The 22,401-nt window shown below is 39.7% G+C and overlaps 1 protein-coding gene across 1 annotated transcript in view; it reads right to left on the bottom strand.

The window, feature by feature from the left end:
• Positions 1–22,195, bottom strand: part of PKP2 (plakophilin 2) — a 31,460-nt gene extending 9,265 nt beyond the window's left edge. Inside the window, exons 1-5 of the mRNA XM_010149253.1 lie at positions 22,088–22,195; positions 18,836–19,530; positions 14,162–14,300; positions 12,701–12,908; positions 7,726–7,903 (exon numbers count right to left, since the gene is read on the bottom strand). Coding sequence (XP_010147555.1) covers positions 7,726–7,903; positions 12,701–12,908; positions 14,162–14,300; positions 18,836–19,530; positions 22,088–22,156 — 1,289 coding nt within the window. The 5' untranslated portion in view covers positions 22,157–22,195. The remainder of the gene's footprint in view (positions 1–7,725; positions 7,904–12,700; positions 12,909–14,161; positions 14,301–18,835; positions 19,531–22,087) is intronic.
• Between the last annotated feature and the right edge of the window lie 206 nt (positions 22,196–22,401).

Raw genomic sequence — 22,401 nt, 5'->3', positions numbered from 1 at the left:
GCACGCTTCCTGCTTCCTCCAGACCCAAAGGAAGACACTGCTGGCCTGGCTTTCAAGTAACATGTTCTGTGCTTTGTGGTGACCCCAAAATGACTTGCAAATGAATTATGAAAATTATTTAAAAACTCTTGAAAAGCCAAACACACACTTGCTGCTTGAAGTCTGGCTCTAAATAAGCTACTGATTTCCAGGGAAGTAACGACACTTATAATTTTGGCATGTAATTATTTTCACAACTGAACAAACTCTGAATTATGGAATGCTGGAATTATAAACCTAGGCCTCATTATTTTGGACACCCGCGGCTCTCCTGGCCAAAAGGCTGCACGCAGTATCACATTCCAGCTTCTTTGTTTGGATTAACATTAAATGCAACCCAGTGTTAGCATCCATCACGGAGAGGGACACGTTCCTTTAGGCAGCTTCAGGGTGTTTATTTCACATGCTTACTTTACCCACTGGAAATTGCAGTGGTTTAAAACTTTACTAATGACAAAGCCAGTAAGGTACAGCTTTAAACCTTCCCGTGGCTTATGACTGTAAAATGCATGTAGTGGTTTAAACACTGTCAATGCAGTTCTTCTGTGGTTTTTTTTTTCCCCTCGATAAGTACATATTCAGATTAAACACTAATGTGTTGTAAATATAGTTTTACTTTAGGTCATGCTGTTAACAATATCCCTATTTATGAGTTCACTTATTATCTTATGGAATTATATTTCACAGAATTAACATTCAGATTCCTCAATGTGGTCTACCATAGACAACATTTTGGAATTTCATTTTGCCTATATATGTCATGTTCAAGTCTTTTAACCCTTTCATATGCCTATGGTTATGCTGACAGAAACGTACATGCTCCAGCTCTTCTAGCACATAGCAAAAATAGTTTCTGAGGCACACAGACTAAAAATACTATTAAAAGATAAGTGTGGAATTTACCTTGGCAAAGACACTTCAGCTGATACAGCATTTCATTTTGTCACAGTACATTTTTCAAAAATCCCTGGATTTTTGACAGCTACGATCATGCTGAATGGCTGTGCAAGGCGAGGCCATCACCTGGCCTTGCTGTCTCGCATGCATATGGTGGCACACATAGTTTTATAGGTCAGGAGATGGAGAAGAGCATGAATCAGAGTCACTGTCCTGTTCTGCAAAGGAAATGAATGACTGAACTCTGTTTCACTAAGAAACTGATGCTCAGCTGTTCATCCAGTCAGAGACATCAGTGTGTGTCTCTACACATTTGACCACTCCATTCTCCACCTTCCTCCGCTCCCTTATTGCCATAATGTGCCACAACTCGCCCAACTACAACTGTAATCACTTTACAGGTCAGAGTTGTTTTGAAGGCACAGATGAGCATTTTAGGCAAAACCTGATGACTAGGTTTGTCTGCTAATTGAAGGGTGAGAAATTGCAGGAAATATAAATATTATGAGATTAGGAATAAAAATATTTCTGAGATTTATTACAAAACAAACAAATAAAGAAGGTTTTGAAACATTTTGCTTAGAAAATTTCAAAACTGGCTTCATTCTGACCTCCCGATTTGAGGTTCTTGACAACTGGAACTGTGAGCTCAGGAGTTGGACTCGCTTGCAGTGGAGCTCCTGAAGGCCTTGAAATACTCAGTGCTTGGGCAATTGCCATGGTTGGGCTGACCCATGTTGTGGCTCCTGGAAAACCCCACGGTGAGACTTCAGGGCTACCTGGAAATCCTCCAATCTGCTGTGCAAGTTTGTTTTACCAGCATTTCATCAGCAGTACGCTAAGACAAATACATCTCTGGATAAAAGGATCAGCTGGAGTCAGGATCAAGAGTCTTCTCATAGACAAATGCTTCAGCTACACTTCCTGCTGTCTCTACCCTGTGCTGGTATTGAATGGCTGGGAGAATGTAGCATGGGCAGAAGGCAGCCTTAGGGATATTCCTGCTAGTACGGATGCTCACCTTCAAATGATTTAGAACTTATGTTTTGGGATCATCTAACTATTCAAAGTAACTGACTTCTGGTATGCTTAACTATGCTAATCCTGTTGACATGCCCAAACTATACCACATGCTAATGTGGATGTATCGTATCTCATTTATCTCCTCCCATATCTGCTGCTTCTGTTCTCTCTTGCGCACATGCACGGTGTAACTATACCTGTAACCAAAATAGCCGTTCGCCCAACTTCCTGTGGTGTTTGTGGAGGATCAGCTAATTCCCTATTGGGAAATATTGTTTTGCTCCAGACATGTGAGGTAAATACAAAGAAATGTAACATAGTAAAATCAAGTCTGATTTTGAAAGGAACAGCATGATAATATAGGATTAGTTAGACTGGAAATGGCACCAAATGAAAGGGATACTCCCTTTCAACCAGCACTGAGTCACACAGTGGCCAGCTATGTTGGAAAAGGTTTTGGCACTGCTCTGAATGATCCACACAACTGATAAGAAGAGGCCTTTTGCTTCTGGGACTCATTGTGCTAAAACTGGTAATTTGAATTTAATGCAATTACGTGATAACAATTTCCTGAAGTAGTTCAGGCAACTGTATTCCCTTCATGCTTTACACAGTTCAAAAATGCAACAGGGAGGGAAAAGTATCCGGGGATCTACTTAGTAACTACAGGTGCCAGGCTGCAAGCTGTTTGCTGGAAATAAGAAAAGTCCTTTCAGGAACTGATGGAGCAGGTATACCTAACTGGAGACGAGAGGAGATAAGAATGGATGGAAATAAACTTCAAGGAATGGCAACGCAAGAGGCCTTGGTTCAAAGACCTCTTGAACCTATCTGACAGATGACCTATCATCTGTCATTTGTTTTACATTTTCTCTTAGAAGCTTCCATTGCACTTTTCAACACACAATGAGAGCTTTGGCTTCAATTCTCTCCAGAGCAAATGGAAGGAGATGTTTACGCAGCGTCCTGATCTGCAGTGCAGTGATACTACTTCCTCCATCTCCAGCTTTCCACTGTCCTTGTGGGTCACTGTGTAACTCACAAAGAGCTTAAAAGGGAGGTGGGACAGACCAAAGGATGAAAAATAATAATGAAAAAGGAAGTGTTACTTCTATTTTACTGGCTGGGAAACCAGGAACAGAGAGGTTAGCTGACTTTCCTGGAGACAGCTGTCTAGAAAATTTTGAAGAATTAGGATACATAGGGCCACAGGTTGCTCCAGTTACAAAGCAATTAAAAAGGAGGACTCTGTAATGAAGCACAACAGTTGCGATCGCTAGCTCACACGCTTAAATTATATAATTTGCAAGAGAAAATGTGATCACTAATCATAAGTTTTGGAAAGTTCAGCATTGCAGAACTTTGGGGAACCAGTATTTCAAGGTAAAAATGAAACTACATCATTATCAGCTGTCAAGGTATAATACAAACAGCCTTCTACCAAGCCTTCCTTTTAATCAGAGGAAGAATGATGCCAGAAATTTACTTATGTATATAAATAATATAGCCATATATTCTATATGCTGTTGGCATCTTACCCTTTCAGACTCGGAGAAGGAGTATGGAGGAAGAGGCTAATTATCTTGAAGATTTCTACCCATTTGTATTGAAACTGGAGACAGAACTATTATGTGTAGGACTTTCAGGCCAAGAAAAAGTGACTTTGCCTTTTAAATCCATCAAGACTTGTCTGCAAAAGTCTGCCACACTCCTCTTGATGTTTTAATACACCAATTTTACTTCTTCAGCTTGTTGTCAGGCACCAGCAAAGTCTTTTGATTCTGCTTATTCTGCTTCTTGAGGGCACAGTGCTTTTTATCATATCTCAGGACTGAACAATACCATTAGTTATTCTAAATGCTAATGCAGAATTATGTGGTGTACACAGCTTCATCTTAGTATCTTTTGTGACCCATGACATCTGTAACACTTGAAGCAAAGCTTCAAGACAGATTACAGACCTAGAGAATGGGATTAACAAATCCTCCTAACTTCAGACTTCCTTATCAGTGACTGCATACACTGACTCAGGCAGTCAAAATTCAGGACTCCAAAATACTTCTGGCAGTATCTGGTTAGCAGAATGAGGAGTGTTCTAGTCATTCACTCATCCCAGTGTTACTATCTCTAATATTATCTGCTAGACGTGGGTTCACTTCTCCCCCTGATATTCTGTCAGAGAGGATGAAGAGAGCTTTACTTCACCAGTTGATAACCGCGCGGCACTGCGCATACACCCATGTCAGACGACAGTGTTAGATTCGGACCGTGGGTGTCCCTGTCAGTCAACAGGTGTATGTAAACTTTTGAAAAGAAGTTTTGGCATTCTCCTATAATTAAGTATGGTACTATGCATAACATATTGCACTTCAAAGTACTATTTCTACCCTGAAACAGAAGCCGCAGGCTATAGACTTTACCAACATGCACAACAAACATGTTAGTGTTACAAAAGGGAAGACTAATTACAGATTTATATTCTGGCAAATATATATACTCTTTAAACATCATTAGTAACATCATTCCCTCAGTGCACAGGTTTTTTATTTTGTGGTGTGCTCTTTTTTTTAGTTTTCAGCACTCCTTTGTGCAGTTTTTCTTTTAATTAATAGATAAGGAAGGAAGACTTCTAGTGACCCAATCGGGGAGGTGCGTTAATTTCCAAGAAAGAGAAGCAAACTGATTAATTTTAAGAATTTCAGATATTTGGTCTGTACAAATATGGTAAGTTTCTCTTAAAGTATTCTCTGCTAGAAAGTATGTTGGCTATCCTGCAGATCAATTTTACCTGCGAATTTTCAAGCCTCCCTTCTTCTCCTCTCAGTTATAATTTTTAGTACTCAAATTCTTAAAAGTGAGAAGGACTAGAATATGGGTATCATATTTTAAAATAGGTAATGAATCCTTGGGCATTTAGATAAGGGCAGTTCGAGAGATTTCATTAAGGTTGCAGAGCCAACTGCAGCTCTGGAGCAGCCTCACTCACTGACGCTGTACAGAGTAAGGTATGTTCAGAATCTACTTCCATTTAAATTAAAACAACTGAACTACTCGTTATTTGTCACATACCAGGTCAAGTTGCTGCAACAGGCTCAGAAAGAGTAGTACCATGCTAAAACTGGGAATGATCCTGTGCCCCCACAGGCTGGTTCATTGGGAAGAGATGGTTCCAGAGTCCAAATGCAGGAGAGGAGCAAGTCATGTCACCACAGAGCGGCACAGCTAACACTCAGACTGATTTTATGAGAAAAGACAACCTGTTTCAGGCTACAGACTTTGGACAACACCACTAGCATCAGTTAGAGAGACTCTGTTATGGGTAGTTAATGTTCCTGGAGCAAGTCTGAGGAGGGCCACGAAGATGCTCAGAGGGCTGGAGCACCTCTGCAATGGGGACAGGCTGAGAGAGTTGGGCTTGTTCAGCCTGGAGAAGAGAAGGCTCCAGGGAGACCTTATAGCACCTTCCAGTACCTGAAGGGGCTACAAGGAAACTGGGGGGGACTTTTTACAAGGGCCTGTAGTGACAGGACAAGGGATAATGGGTTTAAATTGAAAGTGGGGAGGTTTAGATTGGATATCAGGAAGAAGTTCTTTACGGAGAGGGTGGTGAGGCACTGGAACAGGTTGCCCAGAGAAGCGGTGGATGTCCCGTCCCTGGAAGTGTTCAAGGCCAGGCTGGGTGAGGCTTTTTTGAGCAACCTGCTCTAGTAGAAGGTGTCCCTGCCCATGGCAGGGGGGTTGGAACTAGATGGTCTTTAAGGTCCCCTCCAACCCCAACCATTCTATGGTTCTAAATAAAAGTTAATGATTATTTAGAGATGAAGTTAATTAGTAGGCAATGGGCTGACAGGAGTTCTGCAGAAAAAAGGTGCTTATTGTTAAGTATTTTGCATAGCCAACAATTCCTTTGTCCTCTGAAACCACTCATGAGTCAGATACAGAGCTGTGTACACAGTAAAAATTTATGCAACACCGATACAAGTACTCTGCTGTAGGACGTTAACAAAACAGATATGTGTAAGGTAAAACTGGGCAGCTTCCCAGCCTCTAAATTTCAAAATTAATTCCTTGTACTTAAGAAGAGTTTAAAACTCAGGCCATGCCTTTGCACTAATATGTTACTCATTAATTATCTCAAACTATGTCCTTTCATGCATTTTCAAATGTGTAAACAAAAGACGTGTATCTCTAATACTCACAATGTATTTATTCAACAGTCAACGACTTTGAACTCACAAACACAAAGGCCCACAGTTTTATGGACTGTTATTTTTAAAGGTGTTTTTATTAAAGATATGACTTTTATACTTCAGTCATTTAGGGGGGTGTTTATTGAGGCCTTTGGTGTTTTTCAGTAGTATCTGCTACCTTGTTCATGAGGCTATTAGCTGATTGCACCAGTAAATACACAACTGAAATCTATTCATCAATCCATGGCTGCAGCCTGGCCTCAATTTACATGAACTTGTGCAAAAAGTAGGACAAGGCTTCCTTTGGGTTAAAAACCAGCTTTTTCCTAATTTAGGTTGTCATTTTCTAATCAGTTTTGCTATAGATTATGATACAACAAAGTAAGAAACTTTGGCAGCAGCTGAAAACTGAAGACTTCTCTGTGCTTGTAGGTACCATGTCCCCTTTCCAAGTCATCTAATTGGTAAGAAGTGATTGTGGCTCGAGATCAACCCTATGTATTTAATCAAAGGGTCCTCAGAGATCCTACTGAATATAACTATTAGTTGTGGTTTACATGCCAAATAGAAAAAAAAGAGTGACACTGCTGAGCATGTTTTTCTTACTACCCAAAGTACTTCTCCTGTGCCTCAATTGTTCAAGCAGGAATTGTTTATGAAAAAGGTATTAACAAATCTGTCATAAACAATTCTTATACAGGTCAAAGAACTTCTTTATCCAATTAATGTGTCACTTTTGCATTTGTATCAGCAGATCATGCAACTTCAGACCTAGGCTTTAAAAGCCACTGCGCTATACAACCACAAGGGCACTGTTCTCCCCAGCGGTGCACAAGATAGTCTATTGGAGGGTGGAAAGAAAATATTTTTGTACCATTAATGAATAAAATAAAAAAAGCCCCAGAGTTTATTTCTTCTTTATATCATCCTTCTTAATTTCTGCTTTAATGTATGTTTCATAATGTACATAATATTAGTACAGTCGTACACGTATAAAATTTATAAATAAATTACTATACAAATACTAAGGGAGTGTTCTCAAAAATTTTTTAACTCATAGGGGTGTATGATCAAAAAGGTTTGGAGATCACTTAAAATAACTTTAAGGGGCTCACAGAGATTTAAATTTTTTTTTAAGTTACTGTTAGCTCTTCTCCAGTGCCGATTTGTAATACCATTCCTACAACTATTTAAAAAAGCTTTATTCTTACTACTATCATCATCAGTCAAGGGCTAATTTCATACATCATACCAACACCTGTTATTCAGTAAAGGATTTCTTTGACTTCAATGCACCTACGCACTGCAACCAAGCACCTGATAATCTTCTGTTATGGTTATATTTAGTCTGTGGAGTACACATCAAATTTATACATAACTTTTAAAATAAAGTTGTTTTCATTGTACTGAGCAGTAATTCTTTTGGTTTGATACACATGAGGTCATATTTCAAATGATGATCTGTACGCAAACTCTGCTCTCGGAGCCATCCAAGTTCAAAGCAAGATAGAAAATAAGTGTGCATCTTGCTTTTACCATCACTGTTGATTTGGATACATGCAGACTGAGTGCTTACCTCAAGCATCCTGTGGCGTTGTAGAAGATATCAGGGTCAGGTAAAACACTTGACTTTGGGTAATCTCGATCTGGCCAGCCCGAGTAAGGGATGAGAACAGCTTCAGTGAGTGTCTGTAGGGCTTCTCTAACCAACAGGTGCTTCAGCTGGTCATTGGAGGACAAATTCCACAACAAGCCTGCAATATCCAAAATAAAATCAGAGTGGTGAAAAGACTCCCCCACACAAGATTAGAAAGACCTAATCTCAAACTCCTTGAAGTTAATAGGTGAAGGAGCCTGACTGGCACTCGATATCCTGAAGAGGAGCGAAATTTCTGCCAGCCTTGATCTGAGGACATGGATATAGGGCTAAAAAAGGGGCACAATCATCCACGTAATTAAAGACAGGAGATTCCCATTACCAAGTTTCTCTAACACTTGATGGCAAAATTCCTTATAAGAGGGAAAGCTGTTAAAACGCTGGCTGGCTGTTACCGTCCAGACATTTGTCACTAAACAAGTCATTAAGTAACACTACACAACTTGTCTACTCACATTCTCCAAACACCAAAACAAATCTCAAATATAATCTTGTATAATTGATTAGCTTTGCTTGTGTTTTATTCCAGCAGATGACAACTCTTTTTAAAGTACTCTTCCCCTGGAAAAAAGACGTGTACTTCTGCTTTTCACTACAAAGGCATTCATTGTTTCCCCAGCTTGTTGCTCTAAGTTTCACAGACGCATTTCTCCAGACACTGGCAGAGTGTCAGTGAATGTTCCTTTCATCAGTTCACAACAGAAAATATTTCTTTTGTATCTTTGAATTTAACTACAGTTATTGTGAGCAATAGTAAAATCAAAACAAAAACCAGTCAGAAGCAGCCCATTCCTTCTTCTGGAATCAGCTCTTCAACCTCTGAATTAGGGGATAAAAGGAAGAATGTACTTCCCTGAAGGTTAAATAAGACGTAAGAAATCAGACATGCAGTCCGAGGGGCACTGGTAAGGGAAGCAGGTTCAGACAGAATGCCACAAATGCAAGGGCACAAGGACAGAATATCGTATCAAAAGGACAAGTGCATTTTGACAGATACCTAGAATAGAATTGTCAGAACAGAATTTGAGATGTTGTTCACACTGTAAGTTTTCCAACAAAAATCCTATCTTTACCCACAGGCACTGTCTCACTGGGCTTCAAGGATTATCTCAGAGACATTCTGGGTGTGAATTAATTTATTCACATTAGAAAGTGTCCTTAGGAGTGGGCTCTTTCCTTGTAGCTATACTAAAATGTGTTTATAGGGGTACAGTTTTCTCTTAGATGGTTATTTGGGAAAATGGGTGCAGTCTCCATTTAAACTTGTATTTCTTTTAATGACAGTTCTGTTTGTGCTGTAATTTTCCCTGCAGGAAAAAATTTCTTCCATTTCTTAGATTTATGCTGCATGATAACAAGATCAAGAGGTTGGATACTCCCTGGAGGCTCATCTTCACTTATCTTCAAAAAAGCCGATCTCTTTTGGTGTTTTTTTTTTTTTTCCATGCCATTTTACTTTCATTATGCTCTCCAAATACATTATGCTCTCCAAATACTTCAAAATGCCATTCCTGCCTTGGCTCCTGCATTGCCCAGAGTGACATTGTCTCCTACTATTCAGGAGTAACCTCATTCCTTTCCCAAGAGATCTGCAAATTTGTTCCTATGTCAAAGATTGGAGAGAGCTTACGGTTCCTTTTCTTTAATGATTTTATGAAGCTAGCAAATCTAGGCAATGTGATCTTGAGGAGGCTTTGTTCCACCCAAGAAGAGTTCATATAAGTACAGAACTTGCACAGAGAAATCGGGCAGCTGTTTTCTGCACACAGGCATCAGGTAAACTGGTCTGCAGCAACTTTAAACCACTTTCATAAGCACAAAGCCACTTTGGAGGGAGAACTGGTTTGATGCTTTTTGTTCTCCTGGGATGCACAGGCTGTGAGGCAGGAAACAGCACCTGTGATAATCAACATCTATCTCCATACACTTTCACTGCTTTCAGTCTTCCCGTAAGACGATGCAAGGTGCCCTGCGCGACTGCGCTCAGACTGCACTCCTCAGCCTGGGTCTTGGCCTGCATCTCCATTTCTGCTGTGCCCATGGGAGTGTATGTATAGCAATGAGAGTTGCGGGTTCTTATGTGTGATGAAATCAATACAAAGGAGTCCTATTTTTGATCTTGGGAGATCATTTCCCTACTTACCTGGTATTGGCTTTGTAGTTTCTCTCTGCACAGTGAGAGAGAAAGGAAGAGGAGGAAAGGCCAGTACCACAGGTCAGAAGAAAATACAGGCCATCAAGACATTGTTTGAGAATATATGACATGATATAGCTTAATATTAGGCAAGAGTTTGTCTGTATTAACACTGCTGCTACTAATAAGCCAGTGACCTTAAAGATAAGATTCTAAGGCTGAGATGTACTTATCTCATGCACACAAGTATTAGATCATATTTCTGACAGGTAATGAAGTACAGTATGAGAAAACTTCTTTGTCTCGGAGTTTTAACTTCCTTCTCTCCAAAAAATTCCTTATCTTTTTGTCAGGTGGAATGCTTTGGTACCATGCTTCCTACCCAGCCACATAAACCAAAATCTTTCCTCTCCTGAATTTAGATGTCTTTATTAATGAGCATTGTGAGCTTTCGGTCTCTGGCCAGGAGTCTTTCACTGAGAGTTCAGTGCGGTATTATCAGGTACCAAGATTATTTTACTAATCTCTTACGGGAGAAGACATTCAGCTAATTCTAATATCACAGATTTGGAAGTCTCTAATTCACAGTCAAAGTAAGCAAGTGATAAGTCTGATGAGGAAAGACAGATGGGCTTCTCATGCTAAGCAGGTGGAAGCCCGAAGGTTCTGCATTAACCTTTTCCTGGGAGTGTTACAACACTGCAAGGCAATTGCATGCAGAGTGATGATACTCCACTAGTCCTGCAGGAAGCGAAAGGCAATGCAAGAGGAGAAACAAAAGTTGTAGGTGAGACATCAGTCAGACAGGGAAACTGTTGCTCAGTTGGGCTTAACCATTTTGGTAGAAAGTCACTCAGAGGTTTGCATTGTGCTTGGAAAAACCTTATGTCGCAGCCCTTCTCAGGCTACAGAGTCAGTCCGTAGAGGACAGTAATTCCAGTGTTTCCTAGATATTGCTGTACATGCCAAGGTCACCTGGCAGCACTGACCTTAGTAAGCATATGTTTAACAGTGACTGTCTACATCCTGTCTGCCGCCTGCTCCTTGCCTGCCTTTGAAGTGTGGGCTGGGAAAGAAAATGGCTGGAAGCCAAGTTAATATTCTCTCAGAAATTAATTCAACCAGGCTGCTCTTTGCCTTATGGGCTCCTTGCAGCTTGCTAGGGAGCTGAAAGAATTCCACAAGTGATGGCAAAAAGTATACCCTACTGCCATTTTCACCAAGGGACCTAGCGTACTTCCTCCTAATTGCACATGTGGTCTTCAACAAAGCAAGAAATACTTATCTTTTCCAGTGGTTTTAAAGCCATCCCTTGCAGCTGATAGACATGAAAGTATATCAGAATATTTTGCTTTATGCAAGCTACATCCTGCTCAATATTCTTTAAATATTTTGTTGGTGTCTTGTATGTTTCGTAAGTAAATACTGATGTTCAATGGCAGCAGTAATTGCTGAAAGAAGGTGCCCCTTCATCTATTTTCACACTGGTGAAGGGGAAGACAGTAATATTTACAATTTTTGTATGAGTTATCCTGCAGAAACAGTCACAGCTCTTGTCAGAAATGATGGAACTGCTAGCAAGAAAAGAGCATCATCTTTCTGGCCACTGTACCACCATTTTCATTGCTTTCCCTGTTGGTGTGTAATAACACTGAGAGACAACACACTATGCAGCATGTTACTAAGTGACCCAATTCTGCATCTGATGAATGTGAAAAACTTTAAAACATTTTAATGTTGCCGAGCTGTAGAACTGAGCCAAAACAGCCAACAATACAAAGCTTTGTTCTCCAGCTTAGGGAGCCTAGTATTTCAAATACTTAGAAGAATGCAGAATTACAGGAGGTCTCAACATGCCTTTGCTTCAAGGCAGGGCTGCTTGACACCTTCTCTCTTTTCAAGCACTGTCATTTTAATAGCTTGTATTCCTGATACCTTTAAAGATCACTTGAAACAAATCCCCATTCATTTATTCATAATGTTTTCTTCATCTATAAAATATAATCCTGCTCTTCCTTTGCATGCTAGCTAGAATGCATGTGGGTCACAAGCGGTTGACTTCCTAGAGACACACCATGGGTCAAACATGACTAGAGGGATGAAGTGGTGGGCATTTTTTAACTGGCTGCTGTAAAGCCAACAGGGCAGTCACCACAGGTTTCTTTGTGAGGGGTGGTGGACATTTTCTCCCACTGTTGCTCCTGCTATATTGGTGTACAACAAGAGGTGTAGTATTGGGTTTCTGATCCAAAAGGCTCTTCCTTCAAAATTGCAGTGGGGCCTACTCATTTTCAGCAGTTCTTCCCCAAGGACACTGGAACTAAAAGGATGAGAACACAAGCCCTGCAGTGATGAACCCAGAACGCAGGTCACTCCACTGATGGTACTAAGCAGTGGGCACTAATTAATTTCCCAGACACCCCTGGGACTGCCCTGACAACTGCTCATCGAAGTGGTTCTAAAGAAATTGCTATTTGGAGCCTCACTTTCTTTTCTGAAGGACTTAAAGGTTCCTGGAGACAGATGCATGTTACTTCTGAAGCACCTTTAAGAGGGGAATTTACAGTTCCCAATCTTCGCACTGTCTTAAACACTGGTCTTGAGTAAGGACCTTGGAATTTCACACTAAGGCAAGAGCTTAGAATAGGTGACAACGTATTAGTCACTAAACATGGGCCTAAGCAAACACTCCGGTACCTCACACCGAAAGCTTGTGAACTGCTTAAAGCGCTGCGTGCTTGACTGCAGAGAAAACACTACCTGTTACTTGCTTTTTAGTCTCTACATCCCTGGTGTGTCGGAGTAGGCGGAGCAAGAGCGGGATCCCTTTCTGCTCTGACACTTCCAGTTTGTTGTCATTGTCCTCAAACACCAAGTTTCTCAGAGCACCACAGGCTGCCCGCTGAATGTCCTCGTTCTGAACCTCAAGAAGCTGCAAAAGTCTGGGGATACCACCTAGTGAGAAAACCTGTGAGGAAAACAAGACACAGGGAATAGTTAAGAAACTGAAAATGACAAACTCTCCCCACTCCACAAAACTTTTAGTCATAGGGACTTTTTTCATTTACTCCTGTGTGAAAGATTTGAAGCACAAATCATTAATCATTTGGACAGGACTGTTAACTTCTGGGCTTTCCTATGAGTCATAGTTAAAATCCACAACTAAGGGAAACATCATATTTTAATAATTAAAGAAAGAGAATGAAGCTAAATCTCTTCCAGCTTTGCTGAGGATTTGTACTTTGTGACAAGACAATTAATTGCTCTGTATTTTGCCTTCCATGTTAGTGAAATGGATATTCGAGATTTAAGTCTGGAACATTTATAAACTGCTTTCAGATATCTGGATGTAAGATGTTCCTGATGTACCAAGGTTTGTTGTTTGCTTGTTTGTTTTTTGATTTTCTTTTTTCTCAGCAGCCAGCCTGATGGACAGACAATATTTTTCTCTGTTAACCTCTGTGCATGCAGAAAAAAATAGTAAACTAGTAAAATTCAAAATGTAGACCTTTAAATATTGTAAACTACTTAACTACTGAACCACCCACGTGTAACAGAGACTACTCCTCAGTGTCTAATTCTTTAGAAAATGAGGTTTTGGCCCTGAACAAATTAATAAGATGATATTTTACAGCAGTTCCGAAGTTCTACATGTTGTGGCAAACGATGAATCCCATATGAGCCGTGATGTGGCACCAGCAAGCCTTGGCTCATTTAGGAATGAGTTTACTAAGGAAAATACCTTATATTCACGTACAATTGATGACAGTGTCCTCCAGCCTTTCAAAATGCCATATGGTTTTGTGGACAAACTCATCCTTGTGTAGAATCAACAGCATGTGAAAGACTTAGAAATCTGATACAACTGTTTTGAGTAGTCCAGAGTTTAATGATAAAAAGAATCCCATATGACCGACAGGTGTTGGCAACACAAAGAAATGAAAGACAGCCTTTTGCCCTTCATAACCACCTGTCCCAGAGCTAAGGCACCTGATTGTGCTGCAGCATCCTAAAGACCAAACTTTGGTTAGCAAAGTACCATTACACTGATTTAAAAGAATCTGCAGGAAAAAGCATCAGTGTATTATACAAAAAATATTCTACATCAGTATCCTAAAGGTTTCTTGGAACGCTTTTTTTTCATGTTGGCACACAGTGCCATACAGCGTAGAAAGTTATTTGCTCTACCCGATTCTAACTAGCATAAACATAATTACTTACTTTTCTTCTGGCATCTGCTTTCTGGAAGCACTCATGTTGTATGAAAGTCACTGCAGCAAGAATCCGAGGGGTGGACTGTGTATTTTCACTCTTCAATATGCTCACTGCACGCTCCAGAGTCATCTCCCCTTCCGGGCTCCTTAAAAGTACAGGCAGAGGAAATATCGTGAAGCATGACTGCAGAAAAATCACAATTTATCCTGTGAAATTTCTTGTAATAACAAGATTATTGTATTTTTCAAGTAACTTTAGCTTTGCTTAGAAAATTATTCCCTTCCAGTAGCAGAAAATGTTATAAAAGCTTTAAGAAATACTAACATTCTGGGGGAAGAGAAGATCATGAATGCAACTGTTGCAACAATGAGAGACTCTAGACAAAGCAAGTCATGCTTTAAATTGTTAAAACAGAATGGAAACACCAGTGGATGAAAGACTACGGTTCAAAGAAGGCCATAACCAAATTAGAGTGTCTTCTACCGATCATGAAGGTAATTGGATGTTTTTCTCCAAAATGTAATGATTACTTTTTTATATGTGTTTTCATGCCTTTTCTTCATCTTCTCAGTCCCCAAACTACATACATGCCTGGCTCAGTACCTACTTTTTACAAGCTTACAGAAGTTGTTCAAGTTTGAAATAGAAGAGCAAAGTCTTTTTTCATGTGGGACAAAACCACCACTCATTAAATCGACTATGTACATCGCCTGCGGTGGGATTAAAAATATGTGTGGCCATTTTCCTCCCAACATTCACAATGTTTGAATTTTGTGTTAGACAACTATATAAAAAATTGGAAAGAGAGGTCACCAGACCCATTTTTCCCCCAGTACATGGAACATAAAACAATCCACAGCAATCAGGTGCATTAGCACTGGGACAGGTGGTTATGTTCCACACCCTTTTTATTTACTTTCTGTTTCCAATACTCTCCACCCATAGGAAAAAAAAAAAAAAAAGAAGGAGAAAACCATAAGAATTCTTTTATTTTAAGCCAGATAATTTTGTAGAACTTGATCCCAGGCTGGCCAGACAGGAACGAGAAACCTGTCTGTGAACCACAGTGAAACAAGTAGTCATTGACAATAAATCCTTGCTTCAGAGCTACCAGAATCAGAATGGTTTACTTGACAATCATCTCAGTAAGTGCATCTAAAATTAAAAATTTTGACAGTTTTGAGACTGTCTCAATAATGGACTGGCAGGAGGGAAAAAGCCTGGAAGTCCAGGCTCGACCAGAATGGGCTGCAGAGGGACAAGGTAGACAAACCAGGCAGAAATCAGGCAGACTTCTCATAGGGCATCTTGCTACAAATGGATTGAAATCCTACTCTCTTCCCCAGAATATTTATGATGAACTCATGAGCTCTAAGACAAAAATGCATTTTGTTGGAATAATTTCCTGCCAGCTACACTGTAAATCAACATCTGCGTCTTCCTTTTGCTAAGGCAGAAGACAATCTGTAAGGCTGCAAGGACTGCAATAAAATGAAGAGCAATTTTGCTGCACCTGTTACAAATGAAATCATACTCCCATACCCTGAGGTTTCCACCTGCCTTTCCTTTCTGCCTTTCAATGACAACAAAAAAATGGACATTCAGGCAATGGCTGTGAAACAGAACAATGATTTGAAAAGTCCTGACTTCACCTTAATTACCTGAATATAAAATTTTTGAGATACATACACTGTGTTGCCTCATCCTTTTGTGACAGCTCTCAGCACATTTAGAGGTCAGATTTTGTAAGTAGCTGTTTCCAGACAGCTTCAGGTTGAATCTCTTTCTGCCCTAAGCCCTTGATATGAGGATGTCTTTAACTGCTTCACTTTACATACAGAGATAGCATCTCTATACTCTGATTTTTCCACTCTGATCTCAAGGCATGAGCTAATTCTTCTACAGAAAGTTTGAAAATGCATTGAATGAAAATATACATCTCAAACACTATACACAGTCAGCTACTTCTCTTTAACCTTACACAACTATTTTACATCCTTTTAATTAACACTGGAAAGACCTAAATTTGTGATTTACATTTTTAAAAAGTACAAATTTCTGGAAAAAATAATTACTCAGAAAACAGGTTTATCTTTTTCCCCCCTTCCATTATTAAGGGAGTAACATATTGGATAATGCAGCCTGAAAATCAAAGAGACTGAGAAAGGACAAGAAATGTGAAAGTCTAGTAACTTCTTAAAGAGAGAAGTCTTGTCAGAAGAAATTATCGTACCACTGGTGGAATGACAGACTTAAGGGAATTATCTCTGATTTGACGGCAGTGTATACCCCAAAGCAAAATGTCATCTATTATGTTTTAAATAATTCTACATTGAACTGTTCAGTAGCTAGATGTGGATGAATCAGAATGTAATACAACCAAAACAGGACTTCTGCACCAAACCCTTCCAGTGACAAGAACTACAAAGGGAATTATTAAATCTGTATTTTAGATGTCTGAAAAAAGTAATAATGTATGTGGATATCATACACACATTAGTACTTAAGCATATGGGACAAATACTGACTGCAGTCAGCTATAGTGGCTACAGTTTCTTCCTCATCATTTAAGACTCTAGTGGTGCAAATGTCTTGTGGAATTGTATCTTACACGTTGCTTTTCACCATCCTCTTCACCGTTTTACAGAGACTTTTTAAAACTTTGGGTAGAATAAAAAGCCACTCACTCTCCCAGAAATCTAGCTATGAAACTAAAGTAGAACCTAAATATTTGAAACTCTAAACAAGATATGTAGAAGTAAATTAAATAGGCAGAAGTACTCAGATAAATAAAATCTGTAAACATCTTCAAAAGGAACCTTACAGGCTTTGACAGCACTTCCAACTGCCTCCCTCTGTAATTTCCAGCAAAAGCTGTTCTTAAAAACTGGGATTTAAGGAATTACGCTGTCAGAAAGATTTCCATTAGGTCACAAAGCTTCCACCTGGAGTTAAGCAGTGTCTCAAGCACGCCACTTGTGCAATAACTGAATAAAGATGTTTACATCTGCAGGTATGAGAAACACTTTGGTTGATGTTTCTGCAGGCAGACAACCAGACTCCAGCATTTGCACCTGCAAAAGAGGAACCAAAATTTCTCCTACACAAAATGAAATATCCAAAGTGTTGGGTTTGGCCCAGAAACACACTCAAGAATGTGCTTAAAGTTAAGTAAATGATTAAGTCAATAAGAGATACATCTGTTTGTAAACTTCCTTGCTGAGAAACAAAGTCCTGCTAGGTACTTATTTTTAACATTACTACTCACAATTCTTAAGCTGTTGTGAGCTCTCAGCTGGTTTTTGTTGGGTGTTTGGTTTTTTTTTTTTCCCCCCCCTCTGGACTTAATTGCTGTAAAGATTGAATATTGAAAAGTCATACCATTAATACCAGATCTCTTAACTTCTTCATCACCCAGAGGTAAAAATTTCACTCTAGATCAGATGTGGACACATGACCATGCAACTCTGTAGATCTAGTCATAACACACAACATGTAGTTGGTGACAGAAAATACCTGACCTGTACATAGCAGTGACATCAGATGATGCCTCATCTCACACTGCAGTGGATTTAGAAAGGTGGCCTTTGGAAAAATGAACTTAACAGCTACACAGGTAAGGAAAAAGAGACATTTCTTAATAACACTGTTATAAATTTCACCATGATTAACTTACATAAGGAACCTTGAGATCCTATTTGGATTTTGAAACAACAGAAACCACAGTAAACAGTGCAAGTAATTAACTCCTGTTTACCAAGTGGTTTATTCTGTCCATTGAATCTTAAGAGTTCTGGAAACAATCAAAGGTATTCTAAAATGAAAAAAAATTATTCACTCCTGAGGGGGATTTCAGAACTGATACATTTTCTCTTTTGAAAATGAAATCAATTTTAGACATTCTGAAATCTTCTTTGGAAGGGTATTACGGTGGGGGTGGAGGAATTTTGAAAAAAAAAGAAAAAGAAAAAAGAATGCTTCTAAAATTTTAAATAATTTTCCTGAAGTCTGGGGGCAGCTTTTGGAATTTCTGCCATGCAGCTAACAGGGCTTCAGAGCATGTAGGATCTCGTGGGAGCGAAAAGCCTTGGGACCCTAAGATTCAGAGCAGTTTATATTTGTTCTAGGGGTGGGTGGTGCTACAGGGCTAAGAGAAATTTCCGCTTGTGTTTTAACTAAAGTTTATCAAAACTAAAAAGTTTCCTTGAAACTATCGAGGATTTTTAATTGGAAATTGCCAATTTGCCAAAAGCTGCTTCACTGGTAGATTTCTGACCTATTTTTGTGAGAACTAGTGCTGAAATCACCTGGTCTCTTATGAGCACAAAATTTCCCAACACATTACTATTACTTATGACTTAGGTTGTAAATTACTCAGTGACGGCTTCACATTTCCTTATAAAATTGATTAACTCTTGGCAACAGGGGGTCCCAAACCTTAGCAGAAGGTGTGGACCCTGTAGTATGTATATATACATACATTTTTTCTCCTTTTCCTCAGTTGCACTGGAATTGGACTTGTAAACGCAAAACTTACGTTCTGCATCCTCCGCACTGACATTTCATACACGGTGTTGGCTGCTGAGCCATAGGGTGTCAGTTTACTTTCTCTTTATAAACAAAAAGGCTCCTTTCAACTACAACACCCCAGAACCAAAGCAAGTCCTGCATTGTGCTTACCCCAGCTGAGATCCACTGGTGGTGACCTGTTCGCTCTGCAGGAAACCATTTCTCCCTGCTGCTGCCATAGCAGCTGTCAGTGGCATCCTCTTCCCATCTGTTTCTGCAGCAACACTGGCTATTGAAGCTGGCTGGGAAGCTTCCCTCCTGGTCTGTGTGCTTCTGAAAGTAGTTTGGTACAAGCTGGACCTTAAAGATTGCCTGTTCTGAGACCCCAAACGGGAAGCAACTGGTGATCTCACTTGTCCCATCGCGCTGCCTGAGGTCAGGTAATTCTCTTTTTCCAAAAGGTTGGTCATACTGCGACTGTTGCCTGCGTGACGGTACAAAGGTACAGTGGGTCTGGGGTAGACATCATCAAAGATGGCATCATTAACGGCCCCCATGTGGGACTGACCCTTAAAAGAGCGTCCCCTGTTCACTGAATCACGAAGAGTGTAACCGACAATCTCAGACCGAGCGTATCTTGGTGGGACAGTCCCGCTGGATCTCCTGTTGTCTCCATGCCTCATCGAGAATCCAGCTGAAATTCCTCCATCATAATGAAAATCATTGGACACATATGCCAATCTCTGAGGACCTCGCTGGGGTGAAACCTCTAGTCTCCTCAGAGGCTGTCTTTGAGCTCTCTCATCCATCGTCTTGTAAGCAATCCTTGTCCCCCAGCCGTTCGTGTAAGAGGATGGCGAGGCCACCTGTTCTCGAGGGGGCACAAAAGAACAGGAGTCACGGGAAGATCACAGCATTTGGGACTAATAGCAAGGAAACCAAACCAAAAAAGTAAAGACGAAAATTCTAAAGTCAGCTATCAGAATCTGAAAACAAAATGTCATCACCAAAACTGTGTATTAAATGGGATTCTGCAACACTTCTTTGTATTTGCCTAACGAGATGGGAAGAATTGCAGTCTAAACACTAGGACATGAAGTCTAAGCATCTAGTCTTCTATCATTAACTCAAACTAAGTGCATAAATCAATTATGCCTGCTAGTGAACAGTCTGCTTATTAATGGAGATTTTAGTTTCAATTTGAAACTCCTTGGGGATTAACACCCATATCTGCCACAAAAATTAAATTCAAGGCTGTCTAATAGAAGCAAATCAGTCAGTCAGATACTAAAATAATATACTAAGGTGTCTGCAAATTGCTATTAACCTTGTTAATATAAGGTTATTTAGCCCTCCTGTTCAGTTTAAGGTAGGAGCTGGTAAAGAGATTGTCCTTTCCCTATTTGTCTAACCTCTTAAAAATGAAGATTACATAACATTCCAAGGAGACCAAAATGACCATTTCAGCATCTCAATGGTTTCCTTAATTCTACAGTTGCAATTTAAGATGATTTTTCTTTTCCTGTCCCTAATGGGCACGGACAGTAATGGATCACCATCTTGTTTTATAATTTTCTCTTTTCTAAACTTAACAAACCCACATCCTTCAACCTTGATTTGTAGGATGTGTCTTCCAGATCACTGTTTAGGTGCCATTTGGAGCCTCTCCAGTTTTGTACCTTTTTCTTATACTCAAAATTGGACATCATACTCTATTCAAGATCTTCCAGAACTAAAACAATTTGGGAGATTATATGGCTTTCAAATAGAGACCAAATCTTCTTAAAAATCAGTAAGCATAGTGGCATCCAGCCATAAATCAAAGCCACATTTATTCTATTTCCATGTTGTATTAAAGTTTTGTAATATTAAAGGCATTTTTAAGGTAAACAAGTTTTTAATAGAAGGGACAGTGCTTAGCAGAGAGTGGCCAGACTGAAATCCCTTAATTTTACTGTTGAGGAGTTACTCAGGGTAATAATCCACTCAGAAAAGGAGTAAAGGTTGCTGAATCTAGTAGTCTGAGGCAAGGATCATTGGATATATCTGTTTATTCTACAAAAGTTTTGCAAGGATAGCTTTATCTTTTGTTTGGGCATAAGGAAATTAATGCTTCTGTGTAACACTAGACCTTGTGGCTTTTTCTGGCTTTCACACAGGACAGATAGTCTGTCTTTTTTTTTTTTTTTTTTAATTCTTTAGTTTTCCCCCCCTTCCTGGAAAACTGTAGTATTTTCTTGTGATTCCTATGTCACCTCCAGTTTTCCTCTTGTTGCTCTCTTCTAGAAAAAAAAGATTCACATAAAATATTATGGACTGGGTGATAGGTGAGAACAGAGGACAGGAGGACAGATGGTGAAGGAAACGTATTAAGTAAATGGTTCCAACTTTACCCATACAGAGCTGGAGCTGCTTCATGAACTAGCCAGAAGCTGGACTATTTCCTTTAATAAGAATAAGCCATTCCTTGAGTAATGTAAATATAAGAAATAATTGGACCCTATACATACAGCTGTTTATTAAATAAGTATTTCTGCTCCATACTGAGTTGGTTTCAGTTGATCATGCAGCAGTGTTGCTATTGACCTATGTGTTTACTTCCAAGTCATATGGTTGCTCCCTCAAATAGGTTCATACCAGTTATGAGCTGTATCACAAGCCCTGCAGAAAACCAATTACTTGTCTTAGTATTCAGGCTATGAATCCAAGAAAAGTTGGTCCAAATAACAAGCGAATTTTTGATTAGACTGTTTAGAAACACCATTATATTGCAAAGACTGTACTGCTCATATTCTTGTAATGCTAAAATAGGTTACCACAGGATTATCTTCAATGATGAGAAACACTCTACCTGCCATCGTCACACTAAACCAATGTGTTTTCCTGTGGTTTTGGGTGCTTAATTCACTAACCTCCTTCAACACATTCCTAGCTACTACCCACGTCATTTGTTATCGCATGGGATTGCTGGACTTCCTCTAGCAACCTCCAACTCTTGGGCAGGGTGAGTGGCAGCATGGCCTCCGGCTGCTCTGAGCTACTGACGTGCTGACTGACCTGCTGCCTGGTGGGACAGATAAAACATCCGATTTGTCACAGCCTTCACCTTAGCCGAGTGTTAATACGGTGTTTCATTTTCTACCCTGATGCCAATTCTCACAAAACCAGTCGGATTGCAGAAAGCCCATCTGTACAACTGAGTTGAATTTAGCCTCTGGGCTCAGAATTCACCAGAAGGGGGAAAAACATTAACAAATATCAGCTGTAAAAACCTCTTTTTCTAGAAATCAGTCTTTTAAAAGCAAATAAGCAAGTAAGCAAGTCTTGAAGCAACATCTACATGCTGTTATTTGTGGTAACAAATCGGGTAAACTATCCATGTGGTATTACATTTATTTCTATTTGTTGTCTTCTTTTCCTCACCTGGTTTGACTGATGATATGAGAAACCATAGGGAGTTCTTGGTGCAAAATCATTTTCAGTAATCCCCATGCTATAGACACGCTCTGGAACACTGGATGCACGGTGCAAACTGCCTGTAACCAAAGACTAATATTAGCAAGATTTTAACAAAACATATTGTTACAAAGGATGATTTACAATACTAGGGAAATGTCCCAGTCTGCACTGCCATTTATATACATAAGGTGAAAAATCAGAGAGGGAAATGATGGAAAGATGTTTGCGTTCAGCGCATCACATTCAAAACACAGCTAAGCAAAGATCAGAAGAGGATA

This window comes from Eurypyga helias, unplaced genomic scaffold, assembly GCF_000690775.1.
Source record: "Eurypyga helias isolate BGI_N326 unplaced genomic scaffold, ASM69077v1 scaffold18700, whole genome shotgun sequence".
In the NCBI taxonomy this organism is placed as follows: Eukaryota; Metazoa; Chordata; class Aves; order Eurypygiformes; family Eurypygidae; genus Eurypyga; species Eurypyga helias.
The sequence above is the reverse complement of the archived record's forward strand: the minus strand, read 5'-3'. Positions and strand labels throughout refer to the sequence as shown.